Below are 22,269 nucleotides of genomic sequence, written 5' to 3'. Positions count from 1 at the left end.
CAGCTAAGTGGAAAAATTCTATACCCATAGATGTACTTAGCAGTATTATTAATAATAGAGAAAAATTAGAATACATCTAAATGTTCAATTATAAAGAACAAGTTAATGATGTATATACTAGGTAGAATATCATGCAACCATTTCAAAGCTTCTGAAGACTGGGCACGGTGGCTCACACCTGTAATCCCAGCACTGTGGGAGACCGAGGAGGCCAAGAGTAGCAGATCTCTTGAGCTTGGGAATTTGAGACCATCGTTGGCAATATGACGAAACCCTGTCTCTACTAAAATATACAAAGAATTAACTGGGCATGGTGACTCGTGCCTGTGGTCATAGCTACTCAAGAAGCTGAGGTTGGAGGATTGCTTGAAGCCTGGGAAGTGGAGGTTGTAGTAAGCTGAGATTACACCACTGCACTCCAGCCTGGGAGACAGATTGAGACCCTGTCTTTTAAAAAAAAAAAAAAAAGTTTATGAAGAGGTGGGACTTTGATGAAATGACAAATTTTAACAAGTGGGCTATGTAAGTTATTTAAGAACATAGTACTGTATAGGACAAGCACATATGGGAAAAGCATATGTATTTCTTCTACTAATATTGTACACAATAGGGTAGGTAGAGTCATGAAATTTTATTTAAATTTATGAGGAGACCATGCCATCATTTTAGCTCTCATATCTTCCTGTGAAATGGTAAAATATCCCACCCAAAAATATCTTTTTGCTTGTACTTAAATGCATTTATTTTTCTATCTTTAAATGTTTGTTTTTAACTTTGTTTTAACCCTTGAACTTATAGGGGTTTCCTGCAGAATTTGCCATGTACTTAAACTATTGTCGTGGGCTACGCTTTGAGGAAGCCCCAGATTACATGTATCTGAGGCAGCTATTCCGCATTCTTTTCAGGTCAGTTTTTAAGGTATTTTAAGATTATAAACTCTGTGAGGGAAATTGGTTAAATTTACCTAACAAATTCATTCTGATAAATACTAAAGTAAAGCAGATCTAACTAACATGAATAAAAGATTTAAGAAACTGATTTATTTGGGACTAATTTGGCATTTTTCTATTTGCAGTGTAAATAGTGATTTTAGTTTGGAGTGGATAGAGAGTTGAATCATACTCAAAGTAGAATGTAACTTTTCCAGAATAGTTATAATTCATGTTAGATATAAGTGGCTGTCAGTGCCTTCTGGAACTCTCCAACTTTGTTAACAGTGCCAAATAGAAAAGCAGTTAAAATATCACATAGTCATGGAGTCTGATCAAGTGGTAGCAGTCCTAAACTAGGGTAGGGTTCCTTAGGCACAACCCAGAACTGGTCTTGAAAACGTGGGAGGAAATAGATTACACGTGGCTCAAACTCTTAGTTGGAAGAGAATAAGAATTCAGGTAATCCAGCCAGGTACGGTGGCTCATGCCTGTAATCCCAACACTTTGGGAAGCCAAGGCGGGCAGATCACTTGAGGTCAGGAGTTCGAGACCAGCCTGCCCAACATGGTGAAGCCCCATCTTTACTAAAAATACAAAAATTAGCCAGGTGAGGTGGTGGTCGCCTTTAATCCCAGCGACTCGAGAGGCTGAGGCAGGAGAATCTCTTGAATATGGGAAGTGGAGGTTGCATTCAGTCGAGATCCCGCCAATGCACTCCGACCTGGGTGGCAGTGAGGCTCTGTCTCAAAAAAAAAAAAAAGAAAGAAAAAGAAAAAGAAAGTAATCTGCCGGACACAATGGCTCACACCTATAATCCCAGCACTTTGGGAGGCTGATGGGGGTGGATCATCTGAGGCCAGGAGCTCGAGACCAGCCTGGCCAACACGGTGAAACCCCGTCTCTGCTACAAATACAAAAATTAGCCAGGTGTGGTGGCAGGCACCTGTAATCCCACCTACTCAGGAGGCTGAGGCAGTAGAATTGCTTGAACCTGGGAGACGGAGGTTGCAGTGAGCCGAGATTGCACCACTGCACTCCAGCCTGGGCAATAAGAGCAAAACTTTGTCTCAAAAAAAAAAAAAAAAAGAAAGAAAGAAAGAAAAAGAGAGAGAGAATTGAGGTAATCCTTTAACCCCAGAAAAGTGTCTTCCCAAGGCACCAGTCAGACATCTTATAACCAAACTTTCAGTTGAATATTTACTCTTACTTGTTTTTAGGAAGTACCTCCTCTTATGAGTATTCCCGTAGATAACTGACAGCTTGACTTGATGTTTCAGTTTTGATGCTGCCTTTTTTATCTATAAGAGAAATATATTAGAAGCTGCCACACTTGAGGAAATATTCGTTGTGTAAAGAAATGCTCTCACTGTCTTAAAAAGTTAGTAGGTTATAAAGCCGGGCGCGGTGGCTCACGCCTGTAATCCCAACACTTCGGGAGGCGGAGACAGATGGATCATAAGTTTAGGAGATCAAGACCATCCTGGCTAACATGGTGAAACCCCGTCTCTACTAAAAATACAAAAAAAAATTAGCCGGGCATGGTGGCGGGGCCCTGTGGTCCCAGCTACTCTGGAGGCTGAGGCAGGAGAATGGCGTGAACCTGGGAGGCGGAGCTTGCTGTGAGCCGAGATCGCGCCACTGCACTCCAGCCTGGGGGACAGAGCAAGACTCTGTCTCAAAAAAAAAAAAAAAGTTAGTAGGTTATATGACTGGACTCTGTTATTAAAGGATTAACATAAAATATTTTATGTTTTCCAGGACCCTGAACCATCAATATGACTACACATTTGATTGGACAATGTTAAAGCAGAAAGCAGCACAGCAGGCAGCCTCTTCCAGTGGGCAGGGTCAGCAGGCCCAAACCCCCACAGGCAAGCAAACTGACAAAACCAAGAGTAACATGAAAGGTTAGTAGCCAAGAACCAAGTGACGTTACAGGGAAAAAATTGAATACAAAATTGGGTAATTCATTCATTTCTAACAGTGTTAGATCAAGGAGGTGGTTTTAAAATACATAAAATTTGGCTCTGTGTTAAAAAAAAAAAAAAGACGTCCTTGGAAAATTTGACTACTAACTTTAAACCCAAATGTCCTTGTTCATATATATGTATATGTATTTCTATATACATATATGTGTGTATATTTATATCATTTCTCTTGGGATTTTGGGTCATTTTTTAACAACTGCATCCTTTTTACTCATTCATTAACCCCCTTTCCAAAAATTTGGTGTTGGGAATATACTATAATCAATCAATCCAAAATCCTAGACCTAACACTTGTTGATTCCTAATAATGAATTTGGTTAGCCGTATTTTGACTTTATTTCAGACTAACAATGTTAAGATTTTTTTATTTTGCATGTTAATGCTTTAGCATTTAAAATGGAAAATTGTGAACATGACGTAATTTCAAGAGGTGAGTCTGGCATGACCCCCGAAGTGTCTATCTTCTCAGTTGCAGAGCATCTCATTTTCCAGTGCTCAAATAAACGCAAAGCTCAGCACATCTTTTCTAGTCACAAAAATAATTCTTTCATTTGCAGTTTAACTACATATGATCTGAATTTCAAAACGATTCCTTTGTTTTTGGCTTGATTTTTTTACAGTGTTGCAAATATCAGGCTCCCAGGGTTTAATGTGGAATTGAAGTCTGCAGTCAGGCCTTGCAAATTGAACATAACTGGGGCAAATGCCTTTGAAACTGCTAGTCTATTTCCTTTCTTCCTTTCTCTGGCACTCTTACTGCCTGTAAGGAGTAGAACTGTTAGGGCACACTGTTGCTATACAGTTTGACTCCCATTTTCATGTTTTGTTTTGTTTTTTTCCATTTCTGGGGCTTACCTCCTGATACCTGCCTACTTTCTGGAAGTAGTGGGCAAGTAAGATTTGGCTCTTGGTTTCTGATTTTTAAATTTCTGAATGACTGCTCTAGTCTGAACTTGGCCTTTATAGATTAATGTTTGCTTCACATTTTTAGTGTTGTATTTAAACTATTTTATAATTTAAAAATAGATTCTAATCTGTAGATACTTTTCAAGAAATATTATTAACTGATGTCATCCTCATCCCAGCAGCTCATCTGTTAGGAATGAAGTTGAGATACTTCTATTCCATGTTTTTGTATTTGAGAAGGATTCAAAGTTGAAGGTTTATTGTCGTTGGGTTTTTCAGATGGTGACATTTAAACTCAGGGTAGCAAACACTAATGTTCACACAGTGCTCTGCCTCTGCATCTCAGTTGGGATAATTGCCCCTTTTGAGTGTTTTAATCATTGTGTAACTAATCATAATGCCAAGAAGCTCATAATGTGTTATGTAGCTAGTGTCACTGAAAAGCAGTCCTACCATTTAGGTAAGACCAAGTAGAGTCTCTAACCCAAGGACTTGTTACACCTGACAACCTATAGTGTATTTGCTTTTCCTCACAAAATGAAACCAATTTTGCCTAAAGCTAGCTGGGATAATAGGATCATCACAAGTTGCAGTTTCTGTAACTAAAATTAGATTGAGGTCTCATCTGACCTAAAACATTTTACTTCAGGCATTCAGCAGACTTCAGAAAGAATTACCTTATTTTGAATTAGTTTATTTGTTAGTTTACTGTATGTCTCTTATTCAGTAAACAATCAGAATTTTTGTCCTGCCCTATCCAGGTCTTAAAGATGAGAAGTTGGATCCAATGTTTCCTTGCGGGGGGCCAAGGGGGAACTGTAATTAAACTTGTTTAATCCTTATTTTGTATTGTAGCTATTTTTTTTTAAAGCAATTTAAAATCTTATAAAAATTTTATAGCATCATTAGAGACAATGGTCATACAAACTATCACATAAACATTGACTTTAAAAATTAGGCTTTTCATAAAACACATCACATGTCATTGACTGCTTTTCAGAAATACACTTCCAAGGCAGTAAATCTGTATTGCTACTGAAAAGTGCCCCTTCACAGAACACAGACTTCTTTTTGCTCTTTGACATCTTGAAAACATCTTTCTTTTTTAATACAGAATCTTGTGCTCAAGACAAATCTTACATGAAACCCTCATAAACCATGAAAATGTAGCTGGCCTTAGGGCCTTAAGCATGAAATAAGCATGAGGAACATATTCCCCTAACTTCTAACCCCCAGCCCAGCAGGTTATCCTTTAAGAAATCTCCTAGGAATTCTGGAGTTTAAAAACAATTGCTCTATGTTATTCTTGCTTCCAGTCTCTAAGTAACAAGGGCATTTAAAAGCATAGGTTCTTAAGGTCCACTATAGCGGTTTTTTTATTTAAGAAATAACTCAGCTGGGCGCAGTGGCTCACGCCTGTTATCCCAGCACTTTGGGAGGCTGAGGCAAGCAGATCGCTTGAGACCAGGAGTTTGAGAGTCTGGCCAACATGGTGAAAACCCATCTCTACAAAAAATACAAAAATTAGCCAGATGTGGTGATATGCACCTGTGGTCCCAGCTACTTGGGAGGCTGAGGCAGGAGAATTGCTTGAACCTGGGAGGTGGAGGTTGCAGTGAGTCAGGATTGCACCACTGCACTCCAGCCTGGGTGATAGAGTGAGACTGTGTCTCAAAAAAAAAGAAAGGAACTCATACAGCTCAATGATTCATTGATCCCAATAAATCCTTTTAATAATAATGAAAACATCCTACTAGGTTTTTCTAGTTAAAAACTTCAGGACAGGCTCAGTGGCTCATGCCTATAATTCCAACACATTCGGGAGGCTGAGGTGGGAGGATTGCTTGACCCTAGGAGTTCTAGACTTGCCTGGGCCACATAGTAAGACCCTGTACCAGCTCCCTCCAACATCCCACCCACAACCCTCCCCCTACCCCCCCCCCAAAAAAAGCCAGGCACAGTGGTGAGTGCCTGTGATCCCACCTGTGTTGGGAGGCTGACTTAGTATCACCTGAGCCCTGGAGGTTGAGGCTGCAGTGAGCTGTGATCATGCCACTGCACTCCAGCCTGGGCAACAGATGAGACCCTGTGTCACAACAAGGAATTTTTAGAAGGTGCTTTTAAAATACATTTTATTACTCTTAACTTTCAGAGGATTTAGTATTACTGAACTAAGTTTCATAAGTGTATTTTAAGCAAGTAAATCTGTAATGTAGGAAAATCCCCCAAATGGTAGCATTTACTAATGTTTTATATGGTTATCTTTGAAAAATATGTCTGATATTTCTTCAGTAAAAGGTGTTGTTTTAATAACTTACTAAGAATGTTTAAAGATTCTTTAAGTCTAGCTTAACTAGCTAATGTGGGCCTATTAAATAATAGACAGACTTCTGTCTTCCTTATATTCTTTAGATCTTTTCAAATACTCCATTCCAATACTCATCCAAAGACTTTTCTCGGCCGGGCGCAGTGGCTCACGCCTGTAATCCCAGCACTTTGGGAGGCCAAGGCGGGCGGATCACAAGGTCAAGAGATCAAGACAATCCTGGCCAACATGGTGAAACCCCGTCTTTACTGAAAATACAAAAATTAGCTGGGCGTGGTAGCGTGCGTCCATAGTCCCAGCTACTCAGGAGGCTGAGGCAAGAGAATCACTTGAACCTGGGAGGCAGAGGTTGCAGTGAGCTGAGATCGCGCCACTGCACTCCAGCCTGGTGACAGAGCGAGACTCAGTCTCAAAAAAAAAAAGTTTCTCTTTATGCCAATTATTATCTGTACTAGTTTTTAATGTTCAATTACTACAAGATTATAATTATTGTTTTTATTCATGTTCAGAAGAAAAATACATAAGATTCACGCCCAACACACTTCGAAATTTATTTAACTCCCTTTGACTATATGTGATTATCAAAAAAGTATTTTTCAAGATATTAAAAATAAGTAAAGGAAAATGAAATATTTTTAGGACATTCAAAAAAGTTCAGTGTTTCTTTAATTGAGGGCAGAGTTGGGGGATAATTTCAGAAGGTAGTGAACCCAAAGGTGGATTCTTGCATAATTCTACTATTCTGTACTCTCATCATCTTAACCTATTTGTTTACTACCCTAACCATAGTTACTAAGCGGAGTTTTATCATAATAATATAGATAGCTATTAAAGTGTTGACATTCAGAGGAGATTACAAATATTATTTTCTATCACATTGTCCTACCATGTGGACAAGGAAGTCCACAGTCTTCATTGAATTACTTTCCAGTTTTACTGGGCTGCACCTACCATTTATGTCTAGTTTGACTTTTTCTGACTTCACCAATTGCTGCTAGGAATGTGCTGGTCACTCAGCAGCACACCCAAATCACAGGGAAGATCTTGAAATACCTGGACAGTCTGAACACACGGCTCTGAATACACTCAATTCTAAGAAGTACCAGGGAACTGCATCTTCTTGCTGAAATCTTGAATTTTTGTCAGCTTTTTTTTTACTGTGGACAGTAAAGTTGGAAAGATCTAAATAACCCAACAGGAAATGCTGATGAAAGTGCAAGAGTTAATTTGTGGTCATCTGGAGTCCACGTCTCCAAGACTGCAGGACCTTTAAATTCTGCAACTTGTTAGATCATCTGGATGATAGCACAACTGTTAGAAGACCTAGAAGAATACAGCGTTGCTGTGACTCAGTGGTGTTGAATGCAGACCATCTACCAGCTGGGGAAATAATCAATTACAACAGGTATTTTAAAACTCCAGAACATCAGAAATGTGTAGCAGAATGAATTCTGTTATAAGGAAGACAAAAGAATTCAGTCTGTTTTTTAATGCAGTTTAGGAATAATGTATACCTCCTATACTTAACATTGTCATTTATCTTTCCCAACTTTAAATACTCTTAGTTTCTGTAGGGAAAGAAGAGTTATTAGAGGTTTTTGTTTTTGTTTTTTTAAAATTATTATTCTTTACCTTTAGGTACTGCCAGTCTGATATAAAATTCTCCAAGCTTAATTCTGTGCAACCAACAGAACCACATAAGCAGCCAGGCACTGTGGCTCACTCCTATAATCCCAGCATTTTTGAGGCTAGATGGGAAGATCACTTGAGCTCAGGATTTTGAGAACCATCCGGACATCATAGGGAGAATTCATCTCTATTTTAAATTTTTTAAAAAGAAAAAGGCCAGTGTGGTGGCTCAATCCTGTAATCCCAGCACTTTGGGAGGCTGAGGCGGGCGGATCATGAGGTCAGGAGATGGAGACCATCCTGGCTAACCCTGTGAAACCCCGTCTCTACTGAAAATAAAAAAAATTAGCCTGGCATGGTGGTGGGCGCCTGTAGTCCCAGCTGCTTGGGCGGCTGAGGCAGGAGAATGGCGTAAACCCGGGAGGCGGAGCTTGCAGTAAGCTGAGATCCAGCCACTGCACCCCAGCCTGGGTGACAGAGCGAGACTCCGTCTCAAAAAAAAAAGGCAGAAAGAAAAAAAAAAACCACAACCATGTTATAGGAAAAGTATATTCAAAATAACTTTTAAAAAGTTGTAGTGTGAAGGGATCCTAAAATTCAGAACCCCGTCACAAACTTACAAGCCTTACTACTACGTAAATATCCCTTTGAACTAGTTTCTGGTTCTATTTAAAAAGTCAGAAACATTTGAAATTAATTTACAAATAAGAACAGATACACACTGTGTGGGGAGGCTAAGGTGGTAGTATCTCCTGAGCCCAGGAGTTTTAAGTCCAGCCTGGGCAACATAACAGCAAGACCCCATCTCAAAAAAAAAAAAAGCATACCTTTATTTTTTTTTTTTACAAAGTTTCACTATGTTGCCCAGGTTTATTTGGAACTCCTAGCTTTAAGTGATCTTCCTGCCTCAGCCTCCCAAAGTGTTAGCATTACAGATGTGAGCCGCCTCGTCTGCACTAGAACATATATTTTAGATTTCAGATTGGGTGGCGGGCAGGGATAGAATCTCCTTGTTAGTTATATAAAAATAAACTTTTGGCCGGGCGGGGTGGCTCAAGCCTGTAATCCCAGCACTTTGGGAGGCCGAGGCGGGCGGATCACGAGGTCAGGAGATCGAGACCCTCCTGGCTAACACGGTGAAACCCCGTCTCTACTAAAAATACAAAAAACTAGCCGGGCGGGCGCGGTGGCGGGCGCCTGTAGTCCCAGCTACTCGGAGGCGGGAGAATGGCGGGAACCCGGGAGGCGGAGCTTGCAGTGAGCCGAGATCGCGCCACTGCACTCCAGCCTGGGCGACACAGTGAGACTCCGTCTCAAAAAAACAAATAAAATAAAATAAAAATAAAAATAAACTTTTTTTTTCCTTTTTGCAGATTTGAAATTTAATTAAGCTATTAACTTCTTAATCATCACATTAATCCTCCAACTCTGTTTTAACTCCCCCCTCCTATTTTTTTTTTTTTCTAGGAATAAAGGGAATCATTCCTCATTTTAACTGATGTTACAGTGAAGATGGGTTCTTGAACTCTTGGAAGCCTGGATAAGCCACCTAATCTGCAAGATAAAAACCAAAGACTAATGCATATTGGGGAAAAAGAATGCTTAGTACTTGAAGACTGAATGTTGAATACCTATTGAATATTCCTATTGAGGTTTTTCCCTAAACATACTTCAGTAACATCTCAGGACAATTCACTGGAGAAATGTTGATCCCTGGCTGGAATATCATACCATTGACCCATCTGAAGAGTTAAAGCTGGATTTGACTGCTCTATTCTAACAGGAATATTGTTAGGCTGTCCTTTCACCAGTTTCTAAACAATTGTAATCGTTTATTGACTCAGCAATTCCTCAGATACCAGGTCAAAAGATGTACAGATATATTCTAAAGTTTTCTTATTATTAAAGGCACAAGAGTTTCCTTGTATTTTGACTGACAGTGTAACATGTTACCATTTTAGTTTGTTAGTGATGGTGGTTTTTCCCTTTGAAAGCCGTTTGGTATATTCATAACAATTAGTTTAATATGATTGCATAAGAAAACTGATAAAACCCAGCAATTTTAGTAGTTGTGAAAATATGTTTTTTAATTCATGTTTAAGAATAATTGCAGGACTTGAAACCAAGTCCTGATGGGGGAAGGGCCATTTCTGTTTAATCCTTAGTTTCTTAACCTGCGTAGTTTATCCTGTATTATAATTTTTTTCTTTTTTAAACTCCCAAACAAGAAGCTTGAAACTTTTCCTGAATTTTAAAATTGAAATTAGGTCACAGGGTTTAGTCAGATTTTTTTAAATTAAGGTTTGGCTTGACAGTCTTTAAAAGAAAGGTTTACCTCGCTAATACTTCTTAATAACATACATCAAATAATATTCCCTGTGGTGATGTATATTCTCAAAGTTTTGTTATCTTCCATTTTTGGCATTTGCTGCTTATGGACTTAGTACCCAGGCAACAAAGATCTATTATGCACCTACTCTGTTGTATGTTTGCTGTTATTTCCCAAAAAAAAAACAGGCATATATGCATGAGAAATAAATAGTAGAATTACTTTGTTTCTCCCACAAAAATCATGGGAGATGGCCCAACAAATGTTTAAAAAGTAAAAGAGGCCAGGCAAGGTGGCTCATACCTGTAACCCCTGCACTTTAGGAGGCCGTGCTGGGGCGGATCACGAGGTTGGGAGTTTGAGACCAGCCTGACAAACACAGTGAAACCGTGTCTCTACTATAAATACAAAAATTAGCCAGGCATGGTGGCAGGTGCCTGTAGTCCCAACTACTCTGGGGGCTGAGGCAGGAGAATCGCTTGAACCCAGGAGGCAGAGGTTACAGTGAGCCAAGATCTTGCCACTGCCCTCCAGCCTGGGTGGAGACAAGACTGTGTCTCCAAAAAAAAGAAAAAAGAACTAAAAGAAAAGGAGCAGTTTATGACTGAAGAAAATGTGGCCTGGGCTGAAAAAGTGAGGATTGATTGGAGTAGGCTAGAACGAGCTATATGTAGTTTCTAGCTCATTTGTAAGGAGGTAGACAGAGGGGCATTGGTGCCTCAGAGTGGGTGTCTGGTGAGAGGAAAAATGGTGCTTGCGAGATTTTCAGGCTATGTGGGATAGGCATATTTTCTCCCTTTGCCTTTAGCTGTAGATAAAGTGTGGTTATGACCTGAGGCTTCTTGTATTCAAACTTGTCCTGGGGCCTATGTAGAGGCCCTAGGGTCTACTTGTGATGGAGGAGGAAAGTATGTATAAAATGTGTAGGCTTGAGTAGTAAATAAAGCCAAAAAAGCATCACTTGCTTACATTTTTAAATGAGTCACAAAACAATCTAATGCGGCTGGTAAAGAAGTTTTAAAGGTCTGTCTACAGAAATTACATGCTTCTCAGATCTTTGTTTAGTAAAATAATACAGATAATTATGCCTTGAATGCATTTATTATTAATGCTAACCGTTTTAATTTGTGTCAGAAATAATGTGCACAAGTTTGTGCTCATGGTAGGATTAAAATTGTATTCTTTACTTAAAGCAAAGCAATCTGTTTTTCATTGATTTGATAAATATTTGAATGCCTAATACGTTCTGGGTGCTAAAAATGCAGAAACATGATCGTTTGAATTACTAATAATTATTTTAGTATGCTGAGAGGCTTTGAATTCCCTGCACCGCTCCTTCCTAGAGTCATTCAAAACAGAAAAAATTAGTTTTAAGTATAGCTTCATGTTTTTCTGTTTTAAAAAGTTGAGTTAATACTTTTCACAGGAGATGAAATAACATGAGCCACTATACTTATTGGCTCAGTTCCACCCAATTTCCATATTTTGGGTGTAATTTAAAATTTTTAACTTGGAATCTTAACTTTTTTTTTGTTTTGATTTTTTACCAGGTTTCTAAGCATGAATTGAGGAACAGAAGAAGCAGAGCAGATGATCGGAGCAGCATTTGTTTCTCCCCAAATCTAGAAATTTTAGTTCATATGTACACTAGCCAGTGGTTGTGGACAACCATTTACTTGGTGTAAAGAACTTAATTTCAGTATAAACTGACTCTGGGCAGCATTGGTGATGCTGTATCCTGAGTTGTAGCCGCTGTAATTGTGAATATTAACTGAGATAGTGAAACATGGTGTCCGGTTTTCTATTGCATTTTTTCAAGTGGAAAAGTTAACTAAATGGTTGACACACACAAATTGGTGGAGAAATTGTGCATATGCCAATTTTTTGTTAAAACCTTTTGTTTTGAACTATACTGCTTTGAGATCTCATTTCAGAAGAACGGCATGAACAGTCTTCAGCCACAGTTGTGATGGTTGTAAATGCTCACAATTGTGCATTCTTAGGGTTTTTCCATCCCTGGGGTTTGCAAGTTGTTCACTTAAAACATTCTTAAAATGGTTGGCTTCTTGTCTGCAAGCCAGCTGATATGGTAGCAACCAAAGATTCAGTGTTTGAGCATTGAAAGACTCTGCCTGCTTAATTGTGCTAGAAATAACAGCATCTAAAGTGAAGACTTAAGAAAAACTTAGTGACTACTAGATTATCTTTAGGACTCTGCATTAACTCTATAATGTTCTTGGTATTAAAAAGAAAAAGCATATTTGTCACAGAAATTTAGTTAACATCTTACAACTGAACATGTATGTATGTTGCTTAGATAAATGTAATCACTGTAAACATCTATATGATCTGGGATTTTGTTTTTATTTTGAAATGGGAGCTTTTTTGTTTACAAGTTCATTAAAAACTAAAAACTGTTTCTGTAAGGAAATGAGATTTTTTTTAAACAACAAAAAATGCCTTGCTGACTCACTATTAAATAAAAATCTCCCCAATTTTTTGATAGACTACTTCAAGCCATTTGTTACATGGTATTCCTTTGCAAGTCAATTTAGGTTTCGTGTTATAACTTTTCCTCTTTTTTAAAAAAAATAAAACAAAAAACGTAATTCTTTTGTCTGAAGGGGAAAGGCATTCTTTCATTTTTTCTTTTTTTTTTTTTTTATGACTTGCAGGCACAATATCTAGTACTGCAACTGCCAGAACTTGGTATTGTAGCTGCTGCCCGCTGACTAGCAGCTGGACTGATTTTGAATAAAAATGAAAGCATTAAAGGGTTTCCCTACAAAACATTTTTCTTTAAAATACTTGTGAAGTGGCTATAAGCAGTTGACTTTCACCCTTGGAGAGCATCACACTGTGTGAGGTTCAGTGATTGTTGACCCTCCCCAGCCCCTCCTGCTTCTTTAAGTTATCTGTGTGCGTGCGCTTCCTCTCAATCTTCTTTGCACGCTCATTTCTTTTTCTCTGACCCATGAGAAAGGAAAACTTACTGATGATAATTTTTAAGTAATGTAATTTATTCATTTATAGCATGTCAGGATAAATTAAAAGAACATTTGTCTGGAAATGCTGCCGGGAGCCTATTGTGTAAATGTTAGGTATTTTGTAAAATAACCTTGAAATTGTAAATTGACACGTGTTTGGTCAGATTGTGTCAAGTTTAATTTGTTTTGTTTTCTTTTTTCTTTTTTTATTTGAAAACTACTTTAGCAATAATTAATTCCATGATTATCACATTCTGCCATTAAGGGATATTAGTACCGTAATACTGAAGAAATCTTATTAAGTCTGAACTTTTGGGGTAGGCAGCTTCTTTGTTTCTTTTCTATCCACCCTTGTCGGTTGAGGTATTTGTTTCTTGACTAATAAACCCTTTGATACTTTTAGCCAGAAATCGGTCTCATAAAGCTATTTTTGAGTATAGTTTGTGTAAAATAAAAATGTTTAGCTTTGGTAATAACTTTTCCAAGCTGAACTCCCTCTAGCAAGATATTTTTCAGTGCTTTTATTTACTATGCACTTAGACTATGCACTTTTTCTGAAATATTTTTGTAACACTTTTTTGTATTTTTGCCATTTGAAAAGGTTGTGGTGTAGTTGGTCTGTGATTAAGTTGCAGATTTAAAACTGCTGTTAGCTTTGTAAATCAAAATATAGGTGTTTTTTGTCCTGGTATATCGTCATTCCATCTGCAGCTGGAGCTGGAATCCCATTGATCTTCTAGCTACCATTCATTTTCTTCACTGTTCACAAAAGAAGAATGTGAAATTCAGTGAATGCTGTTACTAATCCTGTCGCGAGATGAATCTCATTTCACCAAAATTAAATTATGTTTTTCCGCTAAAATGATGATACAAGTTGAAGACACATCACTCTGAAATGGGAAGACCTCACCACTTAAGGCTCCACAGTGGCTTACTCAGCTGAACTCTAGGCTACTACTCTTTACTTTGTTCACCCATTGGGGGGTGCAGTTTTTTAAAAATGTTGGGAGATGGCCATTCTAACTACTGTTGAATGTCTCTGTTTTGGGAAGGTATAACAAGAAATAAAAAAGAATATATATGAAGGGAGAGACTGGTTATCTCCTCCCATATGGTTGTGCTTATCCTCTTATGGCTTACAAATGGATATTTGGAGGTTTGCTTTCACAGTGATTTCCCATCAACAAATATTTTTATTAAGACTTTTCTTGTTTCTGTTAGTCCTTGCAGTACTCATAAATGTTTTACGCTGAGCATACTGTACTAGTCATAAGTTTAATTTCATTATAATAAAAATATCAAACAAAAGGACTTTAGAACCCAAGACAATGAGCTAGTTTTCCCTGAAGTTTGCTGAACTACTAAGGAATATGTCTTATAACTCTGGACTAGAATGAGTCATGGGAATTTTAAGAAGGGATGGCCTAGACATTTTTAGCTCAGTTAAATTCAGCAGCATTTAATTCAGGTGAATTCCTGGGTCGTTTTCCAGCTAGTCTGGAACAGTTTGGTTCTGACTCAAACTGGTATAAAGCATTATTTTAGGTTTTCTTTTTGCCAGTTTTTAAGCAGTTACAACCATTTAATCAAGATGTGAGGACATCTATGAAGTATAGTAGTGTTGTCCCAGGTGTGCGCTCTCTTAGTGAGACTTTGTGATACTATACTTTAAATGCATTACCATTGCTTACATTTTGGGGGGAGGGGTTCCTCCTCAAAACTTTCACGTCTATTGTAATATTCTTAATGACAATCTTTTTTTTTTTTTTTTAGCAGTGTATGTTTGAAACAGCCAAAGATTGCAATGAACTGAGTGTAAATTGATCTAAGCAGCCCATGCAGTTTGTGTTGAATCATCAAACAGTATATTGTTGAAGTGAAATTATTTGTTTTCTGAAATGACTTGTTAGACCAGTTTTGAGGACACACTCAAAAGTAGAGTAATAATGACTCCTGGGATGGAGAAATATGAGATGAACCTGGAACATTCTATTATGGTGCCACAAAGAAAATCTCAAAAAAAAAAAAAAAAAAGGATGGCCAGGCACAGTGGCTCACATCTGTAATTCCAGCACTTTGGGAGGCCGAAATGGGCAGGAGTTCAAGACCAGCCTGGCCAACATGGTGAAACCCCATCTCTACTAAAAATACAAAAATTAGCTGGGCATGGTCGCAGGTGCCTGTAATCCCAGCTTATCGGGAGGCTGAGGGAGAAGAATCGCTTGAACCCAGGAGACAAAGGTTGCAGTGAGCTGAGATCGTGCCGCTGCACTCCAGCCTGGGTGTCGCAGCGAGACTCCGTCTCAACAACAACAAAAAGGTTGATACATGTCAAAAGGGCACAGGAGCCACTTGAAGGATTTATACTTGCTAAATCTGTGTCAGTTATCAAAAACTGGTAGCAAGATTACAACTCACTGAATAAGATACCATGATTCCATGTTGACATTAAAAAGGAGAGAAGAGAAAACTCTTAACTTGAAGTAGAATGTCAGCTCATTTAAGGTGAAAGGATTTATGTGTTAGAAAAATCACCATTTTGCAAACTATAGTTTTCAGAATCCTTAACATAGGTCATCTGTTTGATTCCTCATGACAGTAATAAGGAACAGTTAAAGAACTGTTTCAGAAAAGAGTGGGGCTGCCCAAGGCAAGGCATCTTGGTAATAGGTAAGCTTTATAGAGCCAAGACTTAAACCTGGTTTTCTTTGCTTTCATGCAGTTAAGCCATGGTGCTTCTCTTGTTATATCACCCTTTTAAACCCAAAGATTGATAATATGAGCCATCATTTACTGAGTGACATGCACTATTCTAAGTGTTCTACATGCATTTGCCTAATCCTTGTCGTCCTGTTAAGTACATCTGTCTCCATCTGGTATCTGAGGATACCAGAGCACAAAGTTGGAGGGAAGATAGTTATATTCCCTTATTTTGTTGATTTGTTTTTTTGACACAGGGTCTCGCACTGTCGCCCAGGCTTGAGTGCTGCAAGACCTTAACTTTCCCCTTTCAAAGTAGTTTAATAGTGTCTAAATATCTTACATCAAAGTATACATCAAATAGGATGGCAGCCTGGAAAGATTTAAAATCCAGAATGACTAGAAGGTTGGGCAACGAAGAGTTTTTTAATTGCAGCTGTTTTCACCTTAGATGTATAGTCTTTTGGGTTTCAAAATTAAATTGACTGTAAATAGAGTGTGCTTAATTCAGATATAAAATTTTTGGAGTTAGAAAATTGTGTGCTTGGCTGAGTGCTGTGGCTCACCACGCCTGTAATTCCAGCACTTTGGTAAGCTGAGGTGGGCGAATCACTTGAGGTCAGGAGTTCGAGACCATCCTGCTCAACATGGTGAAACCCCATCTCTACTAAAAATGCAAAAATTAGCTGGGCATGGTATTGCACCCCTGTAGTCCCAGCTACTTGGGAGACTGAGGCAGAATTGCTTGAATCCAGGAGGCAGAGGCCACAGTGAGCCGAGACCAAGCCACTGCACTCCAGCCTAGGTGACAGATTGAGACCCCATCTCAAAAAAGAAAAAAAAGAACTGTGTGCTTATATTGCCTCTCTTAGCCCCTCAAACTTGGGCAGGGCAGAGCCCATCTGTAATAAGCAAATGGATAGTTTCTGCATCGGTCCTTGACTTTACACAAACAGTGAAGTATTTTCATTCTTGGAGCATTTTTGAACTAAGATCCAGGCACTTTAAAAGACAGTAGCTTCCCTGTATCCACACCCAGTAAGTTAAAAAGCAGCCTTAAAGAGCCTTAAGTAAAATGTTTTCAGTAACTTGGTTCTTTCTTTGTAGCATTTTCTGACATACTAGTTGACATATATCTGATTAGAGAATATAGATGTACTTAATTGCTTAGGGTGTTAGAGAAAGTAGAAGTGACAAGATGCGTCCACTGGTATAACAGTGGGATAAGGGTATCTTTGAAGTGCTTAGGCATATGTAAATCTCAGTAGATTGCAGAGTTTTTGTGTTTTAGTTTTTTTTTTTTTTTTAGTATTTTTTAATTTACATGAAAATCTGGGAAATTTTAATAGTAATTTTCCAGTCTAGTCATGAATTTTTCATTACATCCACCAGATGGGAGCTGATTCTACCATAAGCAAAAGGCTGCTATGTGATAGTGCTGGGGATTGGGGTGGCGGGGGATGTGAACAGGCAGAATGGAGTAAGGATCTTTAGTGGAAGTATGAGGGAATGACTGTAAGAGGCAGGACAATACTTTGTGTGTGTTTTGAAAGTAATTGTGGGCCTGGCGTGGTAGCTCAGGCCTGTAAGTCCCAGCACTTTGGGAGGCCGAGGCAGGTGGATCACGATCACGAGGTCAGGAGCTTGAGACCAGCCTGACCAACATGGTGAAATCCCGTCTCTACTAAAAAATATATACATATATTCAAAAATTAGCTGGGCGTGGTGGTGTGCACCTGTAATCCCAGCTACTCAGGAGGCTGAGGCAGGAGAATCTCGAACCCAGGAGGCAGAGGTTGCAGTGAGCCACTGCACTCCAGCCTGGGCGACAGAGCGAGACTCCGTCTCAAAAAATAATAATTGTGTATGTCCTACAAGGCTGCGCTGGTGTCTTGATCCTTTGGGCTTCAAATAGCAAAGGTTTGCCATTCCTCAGGAGTAGTTAAACTCCTTCACCCCTCATCTATCCACTAAAATATAGGAGCACTCCACAAAATATGCAGGTCCAGGAGAGAAAGGGGCAGATCATCAGTCTTTAATCAGTCTTTTTACTAATTTATCCACTGACATGTTTGGTCATTTTGTGGCTCATTAGTAGAATCCATATTTAGAGCCAAATGCTAGAGCTCATTTTCTTTTGTCTCTTAGAGACCAATTAACGAATATGAAGCCCCAAAAGATGTGCAGATGTGGTCAAGCTCCCCAAGCAAGACCAGAACCCAGGCCAAATAGTACTACTCACATTTAGAGGTAATGTATGTTTTCTAGGGGCACATTTAAGCCAGAGCAATTTTTTAATATTATGCATTTATTAGCCAACCCTTACCTAGTTATCATCAATACTTCATCTATGTGTTGATAGCAAAAAAAAAAAAAAAAAAAAAAGCCAGTCTTGTTGCTTCATAGTCTTATTAAAAATTGATTTTTTTTTCCTAAAAATCACCTTAAAACTTGACTAAAACTGTATCTGGACTTAAGATACATTATATCTACAAGAGTGGAATACATTAATTAGATTTGCTACATATGTCTGCTACATAAAACCAAACTTGACCAAGTTATTTTTGCTTGAAGTTGTGAATACTTTTACACTTTTAGAGCATTTCCATGCACCTAAGTTTATATAGATTGTTCTAATATACCAGTGTATTCACTGGCAGGGTGTTCTTTCTCATAGTTTGTAGTACTTTTATAGCCTGTCATTTATGGAACAGAATGTCTTGGGTAAAAAAATGTAGCCTTTTCTCGTCATTACCATATTAAGTCTTCAATGCTGCTAATTCAGAGAAGCAAAATAGTTTGAATAACTGTTGGAAACAATTCCTGTGGATTTCAGGCAGCCTGCTATTGGTTCTGTATGCCAATGAACAGCGGCACAAATCTTGGTGAGAAAGTACTGCATTGATATTTAGAATCAGAAGAAAGGGTGGAGGTGGATATTTTTAGAAACTGCTTTTAACAGTTGCTAAGTAAATATTTTTTATTAATTGCAAAACTGGTTTGTACTGTGCTAACGTATGTAATTCCATTAACAGCATAATATTTTAGTCTACATTTAAGACAGTAAAACCGATAAAATAGCTTCTAGTGTTTCTTGTGCCACCAAAAAAAGTGAAACTATTTGAGATAGTTTTTAAAATCATTGACCATCCTGTACCCTGCAAAATTATGAAGCATACATTTTTGAGTTTTCTATAATGGCATGCATGATTTTTTTTAGCCTATGACAAAGTGCAATTCCTATACAAACAATAATAGGAATTGAGTTTTTAAATGCCAGGCACTGTGCTAGTCCCTGGGAATTCAGGGGTGACAATTCAAACGGACCTATATGCAATATAGGGTGTTACAGATACAGTACTCATGGGGCAGATGGAGACCAGAGAAAATGCTCTATGAATTGCATCTGAAAGGATGAGTAGGCCGCGTGTGGTGCCTCAGGCCTGTAATCCTAGCACTTTGGGAGGCCCAGGTGGGCGGATCACCTGAGGTCGGGAGTTTGAAACCAGCCTGACAAACATGGAGAAACCCCATCTCTACTAAAATTACTAAATTAGCTGGGCATGGTGGCGCATGACTAATTCCAGCTACTCAGAAGGCTGAGGCAGCAGAATCGCTTGAACTCAGGAGGTGGAGGTTGCGGTGAGCCAAGATCGCGCCATTGCACTTCAGCCTGGGCAACAAGAGCGAAACTCTGTCTTAAAAAAAAAAAAAAAAAAGATGAGTAAGGTTTTGCCAGATGGTGAAGACCCCTCGCCTTGAGGAAATTAATCTTGGAGGAATGGTAGCAAAACATATGTTCAGCCAATAGAGAGTACCCATTCCTTAGCATAGAGCCAAATGAGTGGCTAGAAAGTGTTGAAAGTTCACGTGGGCTTGATAATGAGAGTGCCCTCAGTCACAAACATTTTAACCAAAATTTGAAATAATGAAGTATTTAGAGTAAAGAAACGTTCAATCCAGCCGTGACCCTATCCAATGACAATTTTATTGGTCTGCAAATCCCTGCAGTGGCACCAAGGAGGAGATTGAACAAAAGTGAGATCATAAATGATACTAAATGTTAGAGGCAGAAGATGATAAGTAAAAGCATTTAAGCAGCAAGCATAAACCCAACTTTAGGGAAATAGGATGGTTTTTAGGGCAGGTAGCAGTCCTGAGAGTAGAATTTTTTTTTTTGTTTTGTTTGAGACAAAGTCTTGCTCTGTCACCCAGGCTGGAGTGTGGTGGCACAATCTTGGCTCACTGTAATCTCCACCTCCGGGTTCAAGCGATTCTTGTGCCTCAGCCTCCCAAGTAGCTGGGATTCCAGGCACCCACCACCCCAGTCAGCTAATTTTTTGTATTTTTAGTGAAGATAGGATTTTGCCGTGTTGCCCAGGCTGGCCTCAAACTCCTGTGCTCAGGCAATGCGCCCACCTTGGCCTCCCAAAGTGCTGGGATTACACGTATGAGCCACTGCGCCCGGCCTCAATTTTCTGATCAGTGGTAGGAAGTCAGAAAACAAGTTCTTCATGCTGTCGTCGCACCAAGTCTAACCCTCTAAAAAGTCTTGTTCCTAATGCTAACAGTTGCTTCAATAACAACCTCATAAATTGGTGGTAAGGACTCACTGGTTTCCATTACATATTGAAAGTTTGGATTTTAAGGCTGATAATCTGCTCCTATGGGATCAATCTATCTTGTCTTTTTTTTTTTGGAGACTGTCTCACTTTGTTGCCCAGTTTGGAGTGCGGTGGCACGATCATGGCTCATAGCAGCCTCCACCTCCTGGGCTCAAGCATTCCTCTGCCTCAGCCTTCCAAGTAGCTGGGACTAAAAGTGTGCACCACCTTACCCAGCTATTTATTTTTTTAGAGACAGGATCTCTCTGTTGCCTGGGCTGATCTCAAACTCCTGGGCTCAGGCCATCCTCCTGCCTCAGCCTCCCACAGTGTTGGGATTACAGATGTGAGCCACTGCACCCAGTCTTAATGTATTTTTAAATGACCCTATCTGCAATTTCTGTCCTTAGAAGAAAATGTTCTATATTTATAACTGGACATCAGGAAGGGAAACACTGTACATTAATTTTACTCTGAATGATTGCCTGTGCCTTTTAGGTCACATTCAAATGTGCATTGTCACCCAGGAGAATATCAAGCCTAATAGGAGGACTTTGCTGCTTGCAAAATCTGGAGATCCATTACTCTGCTTTTTTGTCCCTGGATACTATGTTTGGAGTGGTGACAAGCTAAGAGAGAGAAATGAGAAGAAAGCAGTGATGCATGGAAAGTAAACAGTGAGAGATGGTCAACTCTCGAAGCTCTGGGCTTCTTTTGGAAAAATACCCCATTCAAGGTCACAGAGCTTTTTAGTGGCAGGGCTAGGAAAGAACCCAACTGATGCCCTTTTGGCCACTGAATTGCTACTCTAGGCACGGGGCAGTGATTTTAAGTATGATCCCAGAACCAGCAGCACCAGCATGGTCTGGGTATTTGTTAGAAATGCACATTCTTATGCCCTGCCACAGACCCACTGAATGGAGCTTGGGATGGAGTCTAGTAATCTGTGTTTTAAGAAGAAACCCTCCATCCCAGCCATCCCCAGGTGATTCTGGTGCACAATAAAGTTTGAAGAGCCACTGGCAAACAAGAATGAGACCGAATGGGTGGCAGAATGAACTGGGAAGGGATCTGGTGCAAGACCTATTATTTGTCTCAGTATCCTCATCTATAAAGGGGGAGTAATCACCAGGCTATCAATCTGTTGCTAGTCATGAGTATGGAATGAAGTCAAATACCGTAGGGCTTGTTCCAGACAGTGGAGAGCTGAAGGCATGTCTTAGCTTATAAAAACTGCTCATTTCTTCCCAATTGTACATTTGGTGACACGGTAGCTTGAAATTAGCTGTGGTGAGAAATTGGAAAACCCTACCATCAGGACCTGCCTCTCAACCCCAGCTGGATTAAGAGAAAATGTAAAATTAGGATAGAAATCTGTTTTATGTATCTTAGTAGGACTTCATTTTCTATCAAAATCACATATCGTGAATCTATGAAGCCACACATTCCCAGGCGTGGGGTCAGAAGAGAAGTACCTAAAGCCAGACATGCAGGTTTGAGAGTTCTTATTCCAGGGGTGATAGGTGAAGTTGCAGAGCTATGTGAATTCTTTCAGCCTGAGGGTATTGATGTGGGAGTGAGGGCTGGACACAGAACTCTGAGGGATATGAAGCTAAAGAATGATTAAATACTGGAGAAGAATGGGAGTAGTCACAAAGGAGGACATCCAGAAAGTTAGTCATGTCTTATGAAGAAGTTGAGGAGAAAGCTGTATTGTTTATTAGTCATGGTACTTAATGACAAACGCTTGAATAATGGCTTTATGCAAAACATCCCTAATGTGAGCCAAGTAACCTGCCTTCGATCTTCTGACAACACCATCTGGAACTTGAGGCCTTCCAGATTGACGCAGCAGAGAGGCACACCAG

At 39.3% G+C, this 22,269-nt stretch overlaps 1 protein-coding gene and 1 pseudogene across 10 annotated transcripts in view; both read left to right on the top strand.

Moving 5' to 3' along the window:
- Nucleotides 1-14,401, top strand: part of CSNK1A1 (casein kinase 1 alpha 1) — a 59,117-nt gene extending 44,716 nt beyond the window's left edge. For 2 of the 9 annotated variants that reach the window (XM_033180547.1, XM_033180542.1), the window contains 3 exons: nt 799-905; nt 2,691-2,839; nt 11,661-14,350. In XM_033180547.1, coding sequence (XP_033036438.1) covers nt 799-905; nt 2,691-2,839; nt 11,661-11,668 — 264 coding nt within the window. In that variant the 3' untranslated portion in view covers nt 11,669-14,350. Of the gene's footprint in view, nt 1-798; nt 906-2,690; nt 2,840-4,587; nt 5,543-9,248; nt 10,306-11,660 lie in introns of those variants that run through there. The other 7 variants (XM_033180543.1, XM_033180539.1, XM_033180546.1 and 4 more) reach the window with 5 other exon arrangements.
- LOC117066104 lies at nt 12,334-14,408 on the top strand (annotated as a pseudogene). Its single transcript, XR_004430139.1, has one exon. The product of XR_004430139.1 is annotated as an uncharacterized LOC117066104 (transcript).
- Nucleotides 14,409-22,269: the final 7,861 nt, after the last annotated feature.

This window comes from Trachypithecus francoisi, unplaced genomic scaffold (assembly GCF_009764315.1).
Source record: "Trachypithecus francoisi isolate TF-2019V2 unplaced genomic scaffold, Tfra_2.0 Lachesis_group2, whole genome shotgun sequence".
Taxonomy (NCBI): Eukaryota; Metazoa; Chordata; class Mammalia; order Primates; family Cercopithecidae; genus Trachypithecus; species Trachypithecus francoisi.
Note: the sequence above shows the minus strand (reverse complement) of the source record. Positions and strands in the feature narration are given on the sequence as shown.